Source organism: Globicephala melas, chromosome 3 (assembly GCF_963455315.2).
Source record: "Globicephala melas chromosome 3, mGloMel1.2, whole genome shotgun sequence".
Classification (NCBI taxonomy): Eukaryota; Metazoa; Chordata; class Mammalia; order Artiodactyla; family Delphinidae; genus Globicephala; species Globicephala melas.
Window position 1 is genome coordinate 132,534,058 of NC_083316.1, and position 14,911 is coordinate 132,548,968.

The window sequence follows — 14,911 nt, forward strand, 5'->3', positions numbered from 1 at the left end:
ATTTTCTGTTTTTGTACCAGTACCATACTGTCTTGATTACTGTAGCTTTGTGGTACTGTTGGAAGTTGGGAGCCTGATTCCTCCAACTCCGTTTTTCTTTCTCAAGATTTCTTTGGCTATTTGGGGTCTTTTGTGTTTCCATTTCAATTGTAAATTTTTTTGTTCTAATTCTGTGAAGAATGCCATTGGTAGTTTGATAGGGATTGCATTGAATCTGTAGATTGCTTTGGGTAGTCTAATCATTTTCACCATATTGATTCTTCCAATCCAAGAACATGGTATATTTCTCCATCTGTTTATGTCATCTTTGATTTGTTTCATCACTGTTTTATAGTTTTCTGAGTACATGTCTTTCGCCTCCTGAGGCAGGTTTATTCCTAGGTATTTTACTCTTTTTGTTGCAGTGGTAAATGGGAATGTTTCCTTAATTTCTCTTTCTGATTTTTCATTGTTGGTCTATAGGAATGCCAGAGATTTCTGTGCATACACTTTGTATCCTGCAACCTTACCAGATTCGTTGATTAGCACTAGTAGTTTTCTGGTGGCATCTTTAGGATTTTCTGTGTATAGTATCATGTCATCGGAAAACAGTGACAGTTTTACTTCTTCTTTTCCAATTTGGATTCCTTTTATTTCTTTTTCTTCTCTGACTGCTCAAAACTATATTGAAAAAGGGTGGTGAGAGTGGATATCCTTGTCTTGTTCCTGATCTTAGTGGAAATGCTTTCAGTTTTTCACCATTGAGTATGATGCTTGCTGTGGGTTTGTCATATATGGCCTTTATTATGTTGAGGTACGTTCCCTCTATGCCCATTTTCTGGAGAGTTTTTATCATAAATGGGTGTTGAATTTTGTCAAACTTTTTCTGCATCTATTGAGGTGATCATATGTTTTTTATTCCTTAATTTGTTAATGAGGTGTATCACATTGATTTGCGTATATTGAAGAATCCTTGCATCCCTGGGATAAATCCCAGTTGATCATGGTGTATGAGCCTTTTAATGTGCTGTTGGATTCTGTTTGCTGGTATTTTGTTCAGGATTTTGACATCTGTGTTTATCAAAGAATAACACAGTAAACACACAGATATACTTTGTAGCCAGATTCATGATTATTCATGTTTTAACCACATTTGATTCACTTTCTTTTTCTCATATATGTGTTTTTTCTCTCTCATAAATATAGTAAGTGTGGTTTAAATATACATTTATAGTATGTATAATTTAAAAAACATATTTATATATAAATATTAGATTGACCAAAATGTTTGTAACATCCTATGGAAAAATACCAAATGAACTTTTTGGCCAACCTACTATAATAAAATATATATTTTAATATACATACTTTTTTCTTAGCCAGTTGAGAGTAAGTTGGAGACATATGACACTTTACCGCTGATACCTCAGCGTGTATCTCCTAAGAACAAGGACATTCTTTCATCATCCAAATAGAATTATCATACTCAGGAAGTTTAATAATACTGTTTTCTTCATAGAGTCCCTATTTGTCCTGGCCATGTTGTTTTTAGTTTTAGTACAATTTCCTATCAATGCATTGCATTTAGTTGTCATGTGCCTGTGCAAACAAACCATAAGTAACCTTTTTCTCTCCCTCTGTCTCTCTGTCTTCTATGCAGCTGTTGGGTAGATCAATTGACTTGAACAGACTCATTACCCAGCGCATCTCTGCCGCCATGTATAAATCCTTGGACCAGGCCATCAGCCGCTTTGAGAGTGAGGACCTGACCTCCATCGTGGTAAGAGATGGGGGCCCTTGTGAGTTCTGCTCTGGGACTCCTCAGACTAGCAGCCTCATTGGGGGTTGTTGTTAGCCTGGTACTGAGCTAGTTACAGAGAAGCAATGGGTCTCTTTCTCATCTGAATGAGACGGGAAAAAAAAAAAAGATTTAAAAAGAATAAGAATAATCTTACCTTCGTGGTTGCCTAGAGAATGGGAGTGGAGGGGGCGTCTTGAGATCTCTAGAAATGGCCAGCCCTGGGGCACAGCTGCTTGTCCTTTAGGATCCTGCAGCTCTGTAAAGTAGCTGGGTGGTCCTAACAAACCAGGGGAGGTTACACAGCAGCGTCAGCTTCGTGGGTGTGCAGTAGTATAGAGCCCAGAGGCTCTTCACTGGTTTAATGCTCTGCTGTCACCATCTTGGAATTCTTAATCATTTTCTAGCAAGGGTCCCCACATTTTCATTTTGTGCTGGGACGTGCAAATTATATAGTTGTTCTTGATGCACAAGCATGGGACAGGCCTGCTACCTTCTTTTATTAATCAGCAATTTGAACTACTCTCTGCCAGTTCTTTCCAAGAATTAGAATAACTTGATTGATCAGTCTTTCGGTGAATCAAAGGAAGCTTTTAACGCTTCAAAAGCAGATGAGTAGAAGGAATGAGAGAAGTAGAAAATCACCATTAGAACACCACAGTAGTAATGGTTGCAGGCAGGATCCAGTAACAGATGCTAAAATTAGCGGGCAGAACTTTGCGAAGAGTATTTTATGATTCTTCTTATTATGAGGTTTCTAGAATAGTGAGGTTTATAGAGACAGAAAGTACAGTGGTGTTTGCCAGGAATAGGGAGTTAGTGCTTAATGGGTACAGAGGTTCAGCTGGGGAGATTAAGAAGTGCTGGAGGTGGATGGTAGTGATGGTGGCACAACAATATGAATGTATCTAACCCTAATTTAAAAAGGGTTAAAATGGTAAATTTTATGTTATCTGTATTTCACCAAAGTTTTAAAATTACTCAGATTACTCAAAAATTTTAAAAATACTTAGAGAAGAAAAAGCATTCTTACATAGTCTCGAATTATCTCCTTCAAGATATTTATTAATTGCAAAGGGAAGAATACTAATTTTACAATGGGGAAATCTAGCAGACACCATCTTTTTTTTTCTTTTTTTGCAGAATACTTGTTATTATATTTATGTTTTCTCTTTTTTTTTTAACATCTTTATTGGAGTATAATTGCTTTACAATGTTGTGTTAGTTTCTGCTGTATAACAAAGTGAATCAGCTATAGGTATACATATATCCCCATATCCCCTCCCTCTTGCGTCTCCCTCCCACCCTCCCTATCCCACCCCTCTAGGTGGTCACAAAGCACTGAGCTGATCTCCCTATGCTATGCGGCTGCTTCCCACTAGCTATCTATTTTACATTTGGTAGCGTATATATGTCCATGCCACTCTCTCACTTCGTCCCAGCTTACCCCTCCCCCTCCCCGTGTCCTTAAGTCCACTCTCTACGTCTGTGTCTTTATTCCTGTTCTGCCCCTAGGTTCTTCAGAACTTTTTTCTTTTTTTTTTTTTAGATTCCATATATGTGTGTTAGCCTACGGTATTTGTTTTTCTCTTTCCGACTTACTTCACTCTCTATGACAGACTCTAGGTCCATCCACCTCACTACAAATAACTCAATTTCATTTCTTTTTATGGCTGAGTAATATTCCATTGTATATATATGCCACCTCTTCTTTATCCATTCATAGCAGACACCATCTTAACCAAGCATGAAAGGTTAATATCACCAGAAATAAGGTATATTCATGTATCCCCTGATATGTATGCATAATGCAAAATGCATAATCTCAATCTAACCATGAGAATATATCAGATAAACCCAAATCACATGGCATTCAAAAATGAACAATGCAGGCTTCCCTGGTGGCGCAGTGGTTGAGAGTCCGCCTGCCGATGCAGGGGACACGGGTTTGTGCCCCGGTCAGGGAAGATCCCACATGCCGCAGAGCGGCTAGGCCCGTGAGCCGTGGCCACTGAGCCTGCGCGTCTGGAGCCTGTGCTCCTCGATGGGAGAGGCCACAACAGTGAGAGGCCCGCGTACCGCATAAAAGAAAAAAAAAAGAATGAACAATGCTTTTCAAAAGCATCCAGATCATAAAAGACAAAGAGATACTGAAATCTCTTAGAGATTGGAAAAGGCTAAGGAGACATGACAACTCAGTGCAATGTGGGATTCTGGATTGAACCGTAAAATGGAAAAAGAAAAATGGTGAAATTTGAATAAGGTCTGTCATTTAGTTCATAGAATTGTACCAATGTTAGTTTCCTACTTTAGGTAACTTATGTAAGAGGTTAACATTGGAGAAACTGGGTCAGGAATATGCAGGAAGTCTGCAGTTTTCACAGCTTTTCTGTAAGTCAGAAATTATTTCAAAATAAAAAGGGTTTTTTTTTTTTTTTTTTTTTAATGGACAAAGTGGTTTTTTAAAAAGGAACTGGAACTTCCCTGGTGGTGCAGTGGTTAAGAATCCACCTGCCAATGCAGGGGACATGGGTTCGATCCCTGTTCCAGGAAGATCCCACATGCCACGGAGCAACTAAGCCTGTGCGCCGCAACTACTGAAGCCCTCATGCCTAGTAACAAGAGAAGCCACTGCAACAAGAGAAGCCACCGCAATGGGAAGCCTGTGCACCACAGCAAAATGTAGCCCCCCTACTCACCCCAACTAGAAAATGCCCGTGCAGCAACAAAGACCCAATGCAGCCAAAAAAAAAGTTTAAAATAAATTAAATAAAAGAAGAAAGAAAGAAAGAAAAAGGGACTAAGAACTAGGACTCTAGCATCAGAAAGACCTTGGGGTCCCAGTCCTGGCCCCACCACTTAACTAGCTGGGTGATCTTGGGTGAGTTGCTTATCTTACACTGCAAGCCTGTAGTACAATGGAGGAAATATTAGAATCCACCTCATAGACTTGTCGAAAGGGTGAAATGAGATACTGCCAGGAAAGAGCTTTGCATAGTTCCTTGCCCTTAATGAAAATAGCTTATGAAAAAAGAGAGGAACATAGAAATTTTGAGCTACAAATGAGGTGCTCTCAGGGTAGATTCTCAGAAGCATTTCCAAGAGAACTTGACCCAACTGCCCACCAAAGTACTGGGTCACTGACTTTGAGAGACTATGATATAGCACAAGTTCTTCTGGGAGATCTACTTTAAGAAATATTTTTCTTTGCCACATGTTAGCAGTGGTTATCTCCAAGAGGTGGGATTTTTGTTTTTATCTTCTTTGTTTATCGGTATCTTCTAGTTTTCCAGTAATGAATGAGCATATCTTATGGAAAAACTGGTTTTGGGTTGTGTGTGGGTATCTATGGCCTCTTCCCAGCCCTTAAAAGGCACTGAATGTTCTTTTAGCTGTGAACAAAATCAGAACAAACAGTGAAAGCCTGTGTTTGTCAAGTGAGGGCAGCATCCCCCAGGAGAGTGGCCACTTCCCCTGAAGCCCATGAAGAGGAGAGCCCAAGGATGCTCTCTCCTGTAGGGTCAGGAGGCCCCCACTGCCTTGGCTGAGAAGCCTTCTGCCTCTTCTGAGAAACAAAGCAAGGGATATGCTCCCCTCAGCCCTTCCCTCCACCTTAGAAGCTCCGTCCTGAGATAGGGGAGGGGGTGGCTTGATGCACAGTTGGGAGGGTTGCAGAGATTTCATCGGTCGGTGGCCCTAATCATACGCAGCTGAGCAAGTAGATTCTCGGAGGGATCTGATGCCAAAGTTGAGAGCTGGCAGCCTGCAGGCTGTGTTTTGTTTAGGCTGTGAAGCATATTTGAAATTTGGAGGCAACACTTAACACTTGGAAGAATTCGAATAAAACTGCAGAAGCTCTGGCAACCTCAGACCAGCCTTCCCAGATAGCAGCAATTGCCTAGAAATGACTAGACTTTCCCATCGGCTGGGCTGGGCTCTCCTGGGTTTGCCGCAGGCCCTGTGGCATGATTCATTCATGGGATGACCTACCAGGCCTTGCTGTGCCTGAGTTTGAGACCCCTATTCTCCTGGCCCGCCTGGACCACAGAGCTGGTTTAACGGCCAAGTGCGGCTGACACTCAAGTTTTCCGGTTCCCGTGGAAAAGCCCTTTCCACTACTTCACAGAAGTTGCCCGTTTGGGTGTTTTGTTTCCCCAGTGCTGCTTCTCTGTGTTGCCCCCCAGTAAACCGGCTTTAGTATAGAGAGCTGACATCCTCTCAGAAGGCACCTGGACCACCCCTGTGGCCTTCTAAACCTCTGTGCCTTGATGCACTGAGCCCTGCATCCCTCAGGCAAGTGCCCTCTTCTGATTGAAAGGCTGGAAGTACACGGCTGATGCAAAACACAGTTTGCATTACATAATAAAAACTCCTGGGGCATGGCGGAAGACGTGGACCTACATTTCCAGCACCCCCATATCAGCGGAGTTGAGCACTCTCTCCTTCAGTCTCTGATGCACATCCGTGAGACCGTTAAAATCACAGAACATTGGAACAGAAATTGTTCAATCCCAGTTTCTCATCTGTAGCTCTCTTCATGGTAACAGGGCACCTCCATGTGCTAAGGGACTCAGTGATCTTTGAAATAAAATCATGCACATTCATTGCCTTTATTTATTTACTTACTTACTTACTTTTACTTACTTACTTACCCACCCTAAGTGAATAGGAACAAAAATACCATCCAGCTAGCTAGGCCCCAAGAGATGGAAGCAGACAGCTGATTCTGTATTTCCACCCTTCATTTACTTCAAGGTGCACAGTGACTGGAAACTTATTCTTCCAGCTACCATTCCAGAATTGCAATCCAGATTTTGGCCTTCTTTCAAGAGATGGCAAGATCTGCCGTCACTAAACCCCATTCTGACGTAGTAACCAATAATCAGATGGCGTGAAGTAGCCGCTCCACCTTTATCTGGCAGCGGCTCTCCAATTTGCCACGGACAGCTCAGCCCGGGGCTCCCTCCTCCCCCTGCTTGTCTCACTTACCTGCAGCCAGTTAAGGTTGCTTTGATACAGTATTTTGCCCCCGATTTACAGCCACAGAATCTGAGTTTCAGAGAGACGAAGCTCCAAGATTGGAAGAGTGGTGTGGGCCTACCACACTCTGGACCCCAACCAGAGTCAGAGGGTTCTTGTGGCTGAGGAGAATAAAATTTAATCTCTGGTGTGAGGCCACCTCCTATGACTGTAGACACCTGGGCTCCAAGGCCCAGCTCTTACAGCTGGCCCTCTGATATCCCACCTCCTGGCCACACTCTGGGGAACTGCCTTTGCCGACGTTCTTTTAGCTTTTATGTTGTAAAGCCATCTTTACTTTTCAAAGGGCTTTCTCAGTCATTGCTTCTTTATTCCAGACAGCTGTGTCACAGGGGCCAAACACACGTGACTTGGTCTTAAGACCTGGGATCACATCCTAAGCCCTGTTCTGTTTTCACTCTATGACCCTGAGCGAGTTACTTCACCCTCTGAGCCTCGGTTTTCCCCCCTATGAAACAGGGGCAGTCATACCCATCTCAAAAGATGGCTTAACCACTACAGTATAGGAGTGTCCTAGAGCATCACAGAGATGCTTTCTGCACAGGACTGTGCTTTGATTCTCTCTGATAGCAATACAGCAAGGAACTAAAGCCAGCCCAAAGGATTTTATCCTTTTTACTTCCTAGCAAGTGCAGTGACCTGCTCTGTCCAGATATTATCCACTCTGCTCCTGTTCTCTGCCTGAAGGTTGGATTTCAAATGACCAGGGCCCACAGCTCATGCACGTCCTTCGTCCATAGCTTGCAGCCAAACCTTTGCCAACATGTGTAACCAAACCCTGTGTGACTGAGGGGCACAGGAGGAGTCCAGATGAGGGAATGTTCTGCCCCCAGCTGTTTTTAAAATTTCTATAACATACAACTGTTAAGAATGTGAACTTTGGAGCCCAGCTTCCTGGATTTGAAGCCAAGTTACTGCACTTCTTAAAGCCTAGTTTCTATATGTATACAGTAAGAACAGCCATCATGCTGACCTTATAGGGGGTTTTGAGCATGAAGTGAGTTAACACATGTAAAGTGCTTAGAATACTGCTTGGCATGTATCAGCCTGAACCATAAAAAATTACTAACATTGAATGATGTTTGACCTAAAAAACAGTAGTTTCACATGGTCCAACCTAATTGTAAGTACTTAGTAGGTGGTAACTCTTTTGAATGCTTTCCGCAGCGTGGAGATAGCCTCTGGTGATGGATAGATGTCCACAACTTTCTTTTACTTTACTTGCAACTCAGAGGGACAAGCTTTTTCCTTACTAACCTAGAAACTGGAGAGCAAGTGGTCATGCTTTTCTACCCAGGGGGCTGCAGGCAAGGGATTTGCACATGGTCTGTGGTCCCCTTCTGTGGGCAGGCACGCAGCCTCCCTGGGCATGGTCTGGTACTTCCTTCACTCAGAAGAAGGGAACGTCGCATACTACTGTAAGCAGTCCTAGTCCCATGCTGGCCGTTATAAAGTTGTCTGAGGGGCCCTCACCTGCATGAAAGGCATCTGTCAGATAATGGTGTCTGCGTGCAAGGCGCGTGTGTGAGTCCTCAGCAGCCGCGGGCTCTCTCTCTGGGCAGGAGCTGGAGTGGCTGCTGGAGATCAATCGGCTCACCCACCGGCTGCTGTGTAAGCACATGACCCTGGACAGCTTCGATGCCATGTTCCGGGAGGCCAATCACAACGTGTCTGCCCCCTACGGCCGCATCACCCTGCACGTCTTCTGGGAGCTGAACTTCGACTTCCTCCCCAACTACTGCTACAATGGGTCCACCAACCGGTAAGGGAGTCTCTGTGCAAAGCAGAGTGGGGGTGGCAGTAGAAGCGGCCAGCTGTCTCCTCCAGACAAGCCCTGTCAGTGTCATCAGGGCCTGGCTCACGGCCAGCGTAGAATAAGTAGGTGCCAGAGTCACGGAAGGGTCTGGGAGGAATCCACACACTTAGCAAGATGGACTTCCGGTTCTCTAAAGATTTGGGACTTTCAATCCTCTTGTGCAGAGATCTGCACACTCCAGCCCACGAGGCACCTCTAGTTGCCAGCTCTTTTTGTTCAGCCTGTGAGCTAAGAATGGTATTGATATTTTGAGACGGCTAGGGAAAAAATCCAAAGAATTATAACTTGGTGACAAGTAGAAATTATTTGAAATTCACGAAGTTTTACTGGAACTCTGGCATCCGTGCTCACTCATTTACGGTTTATGAGCTTGTTTATGGGTGCTTCTATGCTACAGCAGAGTTGAGGAGTTGTGACAGAGACCATCTGGCTGGCAAAGCGGAACATATTCGCTATCTGGGCCTTTAAAGAAAGAGTTTGCAGCACTCTACTCTTGAGGAAACCAAACTGAGGGTGGAGGGTCCAAGCCCTGGAGAAGGCTGTTTCCAGGCCCACCCTGTTCTCGACTTTCTTGACCACTGTCTGAGCAGCTGCAAGCCCAGAGTTGAGCCTGTGAACCTGGATTACAGTGTTCCCATCTATGAAAAGGAGACAGGAGTTAAACAGGAGTCTGTCAGAAGTACCTGTATAGGCCACGGCCTAAGAAGCAGTGTGGGTGTGCCTGACCAGGGAGGGCTCCCGCTATATCAAGTCCCGTGAAGAATAATATTAGGACCCAGTTAACTCCTGCCCCATCTCTTTTCTTCTACTAGTTTTGTCCGAACTGCCATTCCTTTCACCCAAGAGCCGCAAAGAGATAAACCCGCCAACGTCCAGCCTTATTACCTCTATGGGTCCAAGGTGAGTGGTCTTGCCTGTGTCCTACTTCTGAGAGGACTAGTGAGCCAAAGCAGATAGAAGAGTGTTCCCCAAATCAGAAAAGCAAGAAGCATGGAGATACAGAGGCAGCAGTGAAATCCAGGCAGAAACAACTGCAAGTATATTCATCTTTATTTGTTCACAACTAGCAGGGGTGAGGGTGAGTGCAGACCTGGTGGGGCTGGATTCTGGGCAGGAACAGTCTGGGGAGGACTTTATGAGGCAAGCAGGGAAATAGGCCTGTGGGTCTCCTTGTCTCGGCATCCCATCGCCTCCTGTTCTCGGTTGATTCATTGTGGTATCATCCTGCGATTCTGGGATTTTGTGCTCCGTGAAGATGAGGGATTTGCAGATAGGAAGCAGTTGGGAAGGTGGAGCTTTGAAGGAAATCCCAGATGGCCGGAGTTAGCGCTGAGGGGTCTCCTCCTGTCTCTTTGCTGCTTTGTTCACAGTGCCAGTCCTGACACTAACAAAGCTTCCCAGGTGGTGCCTGTTCTGGACTTTCAGTCCTTTGCCATTCGTTAAACAGACGTTCCTTAAGCCCCCACTGTAGGCCAGATGCTGGGCAGGTTCTCCATGCTGGGGATTTAGCAGAGGTTGAAACAGACGCACCTCCCCCCTCCTCCAGCTCCATTTCCACACCCGGGGTGGGCACTGGGGGACACCCTTCACAAAGTCTTACCATCACCATGACATATGTAGGAGATCGTTTCTTACCCTGCGGGTTTGTTTGTGTGGGAGAACGCCACAGAAAGGGTGCAATAGCTCAACAACAACGGCAAAAAAGCCAAGAGTTTTTTGTGTGTGATGCATGAAAAATGGCCACCTTTGACCCCATTTTCACAAAGTAAGCACAGAGGGACTTAGAAGAAGAAGTGACTGGATAAATATAGCATGGTTAGAAAAGGTGCTTCTCTAGGTCGGGAGCCCTAGATTGGGAAGTGTGAGGAACCAAGATGAGTGCCCTTCACTTGGGCCTGAATGTGGGGCTTAGAAAGTCTTAGGATGATGCTGAGAGAGTACAGGTGTCTTCTCCAGAGCAGCCAGTCTGGTCAAGGCAACTCTCTCAAATCAGGGAACCCTTACAGACAGCACTGTAGACAGTCACAGTCATGGCATGAATTAACAGTCACTCACAAAGTAACTCCCTTTGCAATACTCTTTCAAACCTTGCTGATTATACCAAGGAGCAAGTCTTATGTTGGTGCTAATATGTCTTTAATACCTTTCCAACGACTGCTAATCTCCCTTTTTTTTTTTTTTTTTTTTTTGCGGTACGCGGGCCTCTCACTGTTGTGGCCTCTCCCGTTGCGGAGCACGGGCTCCGGACGCGCAGGCTCAGCGGCCATGGCTCACGGGCCCAGCCGCTCCGCGGCACGTGGGATCCTCCCGGACCGGGGCATGAACCCATATCCCCTGCATCGGCAGGTGGACTCTCAACCACTGAGCCACCAGGGAAGCCCTAATCTCCCTTTTGATCAGAGATGAGAGAGCAGGCCCTGAGCTCAGAGTCCTTAGTAGGCAATAGTATCCAAGTCAAATTTAGTATCGTTTTGTTTTCATTCTATTTATTATGTATCTTCCCTTCTATTTATAGTAGGAGGGTGCTGGTTTTTCATTTGGGGAGTAGCATAAGCCTATGTTTTAAAATAAGTTTAAAAAATGAGTCAATTTAAAGAAAAGGTATTGTTAATAATCGTAAAGATAGTCTGTGGTTTAAAAAAAGGTGAAGATGGGGTACAAAGTGGTGTGCGATTGGCTGAAAGTTGGAAAACACTCTAGAGCAAGGCTTCTCACATCTTTCAAAATAATCCCCCTCAACAGCAGAGGAGACTGGACGTTTGCCTCAGCTGACTGAAAGCATAACTCAAGAGCCCATCTTCAACTCAAAAATTTCCTGGAAGTTTTGTATTTTATTTAAGTCATGCAGATTTCACTTTCTATACCATAATATATTCATGGTTGTTTTAATATTGAAATAATGCTTTTAATTCCTAACTGAGACACCCTACCCTAAATGGACACTCCTAAGAGATGCCGTGTTCCTCCCTTTGCACACCAGGGGGTTATATGTTTTCCAGCTAGAGAAGCTTTGCCAAAGGGCATTCATCCAACCAGGTGGTCCATGTGTCAGAGCTCTGACATTTGAGGGGAGGTGAATGGGTAGTCTACAGATGCGTTTTTACCAGAGACCTGCTGCGTGGAGGGCTTTAAGCTACCTGATGTGGGCTGCCTCCCCTCCACCTCTCACTCCCCAAAATGAGGCAGTGCGGCAGGATGAACACCGCCCTCCCTCTTCAGGGCACCCACGTCGGGGGCATCCTGTTCGGCCGCTGCGGCTGCGGCTTCTGGTTCCGCGTCAGCTCCGGAGTTCTTGCGTGGCACTTCCACCAGGGGGAGCCCCTGCAGGTCTTCCTCCCCCTGACCCAGACCCGGGGCCTCCTCTGGCCATCTCACCAGGCCATTGGCTTCCTCCATGAGGCCGGCTCTGTAGGACCATCGAGGCTCATGGCAACGGATACACCAGAACTGGAGGCAGATGAAGGCTAAGACTGCTGTGAAGCAGGCCAGCAGAATGGCCATCAGCACCCAAAGGGAGATCTGGGGGTCCACCAGGGAACTTCCCGCAGCCAGTGGACTCTTATCCAGGGTGTGGAACATGGTGCAGTAGTGCCTGTAGGGGAAGAGGATCTTCTTGCATCTGATGCACAGGAAGTAGAGAGTGGAAGGGGTGAGGTGTTCCAGCACCACGGAGCTGATTGTTCGAGGCACCTTCTCCTCGTGGTGGAAGCTGTAGCGAAGATAGCCAGAGAAGATGCTGTTCCAATTGGGCCTATACATAATATGGTAATAGTCCTCCAGGCAGGGCTCCGAGGACGACCAGGAAATGATGGCTCCCGTATAAGAAACGTTCCCAACCTCGATGTTCATCTCGATTCTGAAACCAGAATCAAAGTGAAGAGTGTCATCTCCTCATTTAAGTGTTTATTTATGATAGTCATAGCCACCATCCATTGAGCGTTCGAGATGGGGACTAATATTGACCCCGATTTACAGACAAAGAGATGGAGGCCAGGAGGTGACAGTGCTCAGCTAGGCAGCGCCGAGAAACGGCAGAACCACAGTTCAAATCAGGGCTGCCTCATGCCAAAGCTGGGGGCCGTCAGGCCCCAAAGAGATGCACGCACATCCCCCAGCCTCATCCTGCCGCGGCTCAGAGTCTTTAAATACAACACTGTTCCCAAACCTTAAAAAAAGAAGGGGAAAAAAGGCAGTGAAAGGACAAGTCAGCACAGCCTCAGAGTCCCCACGTGAGTCCCCACGGGTCTGTGACCTCCAGGTCAGGCAGCTGTTTCACCTAAAATTTCCCTCTGGAACTCCTGTTTCTGCCCCAAGTGCTGTGAGCTCATTCATCTAGAACATTCTGGCCACTGTGTTTTTAGCCTCCAAGTGCTGTTGCCCGTAGCCAGAGGAGATTTGCATCATCACTCAGCGGCAGCTGATTTCTCCCCAAAGCCTCTGCTCATGTTTTGTCCATGCGTTAGCTTTTTTCAAAGCCGAACTACCCAGAAAATTAATTTCACAGGTCAAGATAATCAGCTCCAAATACGAGCATCACTGCTGCTGTTTGATACTGCTGGTCCTGTGACTGTTAATGATGGTAATAGCCAGCAATAGCGAGCAGTTGCTATGTCACAGGTCACTAGAAGCTCACCATATAAGAGTAAATATCCTTTGTTCATCACACCCTCTGAACTAGATTCCCATTCTACAGATGAGCAATCTGAGAGGAGCAATCAGCTAACAGGTACAAGACCCAAAGCCACGTAACCGCTGGATTTACAAAGACAAGGCTGCCGGGTTTAGTCGTAGAAGGTTATTGCAAAATGAGGTGCTGGTACCAAGACCGTGTTGCCGTTTTTCCTGACACGTGAAAGGAGCCCTCTTCAGATTGCCAGCCCCCTCACTTTGCTAAAAGTGCGCCATCTTCAAGCTTTTTCGTTTCTTTTTAATTCTATGTGTTTGAGAGATATTGTTCTCCTCTACTGAATTTCCCCTGAGCTAAAATTCAGAGACAGCCATAGTCAACCTGCGTATGTTCACGGATAGATCTCACCCAGCTCAGTTCTCTGCCCCTCCTCTCTCACACGAAATGCAGAAGGTTTCATTTCAGATTGCAATGACAGAGTAAAAAACAGTCGATCAGATTTTAACCTGAATTAGACATTAAGCCACATGGATTGAGATTACGAGCTGCTTTCTCTCCTCCCTGCTTCCCTCCAACCACCTGTGTTCGTGCCCGTGCTCCTAGAGGAAGTGAGCTGCAGGAAGATGCCCAGCAGTGAATGATTTTTCAGGCCTTGTTTTTCTTCTCTATGGATGACAATGAACTAAAATGCTCAGGAAGGGGAGTTCCTTTCCGTTTGGCTAGAAATTTTCTCCCAGAAAAATGGGGGATGAAAGGGACAAGGCAGGTGTGCTCAGATCCCTCCAGCGAGAGTCTTTGCAGAGACACTGAGTATCTGCGCTCCCTCCATGGGTCTCCTTCTCACACACACCCGTCCACCCCGCCACACCCCTATAAATAGGGACTACAATGAAAAGAGCTTAATTCATTACTTACGATACAGAGGCAATACCCCTCATAAACCCATCAGGAGTGATCAGGAATGCTGTTTCTTGTCATGAGTCTCTTCTGTTTGCCTCACATCTGTGCTGTCTGTCTTTGCAGACTGAGTTTTCTACAGCAGACATTTTGAAGAGCTTTCTGTCAAGATGCAGCATTCACAGCTTTTACGACTAAATGTCTCCCATTATTTATTTTTCTTCCACTGCTTCTGTTTTTAAATCCCCCCTATTTTTAGCTGTTCGTATTACCATTGCCTGGCCCTCCTCCAAGCAGTGTGAAAGGAAAAGCCATTTCCATTTCCAAGAAGAGCCATTTGTGTCCCTTACCTGATGCTTACAGTGGATCCGGTTAGAACGCAGCCCTCAGAGGCAGAGTGGACCAAAGCTGAAGGATGTTGCCTTCTCCCTCCTCTGCTCTGGGCTCTACTTGATGTCTCTCTCACCACTGTGTGAGTAATTCCACTGTCGCCCCCAACGCTCACATTATTCATTTCTTCAGATCAGTATCATTCACCATGGCAACCAGCAGGCATCTGTACGCACGATGTTTCAGGGACCAGTCTGGAAAGGCTTTTGCCCAGTGAGAGGAGCTCTCATTCCTTGGGCCAGAAAAAGAGGCAAACAGTCCCCTGCACACTGATCCTCAGAGTGGTACTAATTCTTCAAAGTCTCCTAAATTGTGTCTCTAATAAGCTAGTTATCATTTTTTTCCCCATCTAGACCTTCTTTGG

At 45.6% G+C, this 14,911-nt stretch overlaps 2 protein-coding genes across 5 annotated transcripts in view; one reads left to right on the forward strand and one right to left on the reverse strand.

Moving 5' to 3' along the window:
* The window catches only part of CYFIP2 (cytoplasmic FMR1 interacting protein 2), a 131,683-nt gene that overhangs the window by 69,525 nt on the left and 47,247 nt on the right, over positions 1–14,911 (forward strand). For all 3 annotated transcript variants that reach the window (XM_060296541.1, XM_060296543.1, XM_060296542.1), the window contains 3 exons: positions 1,640–1,759; positions 8,380–8,579; positions 9,446–9,533. In XM_060296541.1, the coding sequence (XP_060152524.1) occupies positions 1,640–1,759; positions 8,380–8,579; positions 9,446–9,533 (408 nt within the window). The remainder of the gene's footprint in view (positions 1–1,639; positions 1,760–8,379; positions 8,580–9,445; positions 9,534–14,911) is intronic.
* Positions 9,674–14,659, reverse strand: FNDC9 (fibronectin type III domain containing 9). 2 transcript variants are annotated; one of them, XM_060296544.1, is made up of 2 exons: positions 14,508–14,659; positions 9,674–12,489 (listed from the first exon to the last, which is right to left on the reverse strand). In XM_060296544.1, the coding sequence occupies exon 2, from the start codon at positions 12,480–12,482 to the stop codon at positions 11,799–11,801; it is 684 nt and encodes a 227-aa protein (XP_060152527.1). In that variant the 5' UTR covers positions 12,483–12,489; positions 14,508–14,659; the 3' UTR covers positions 9,674–11,798. The 2 variants fall into 2 exon arrangements, with proteins under 2 accessions (XP_060152527.1, XP_060152528.1); XM_060296545.1 differs by having other exon boundaries at positions 9,674–12,798; positions 14,508–14,613.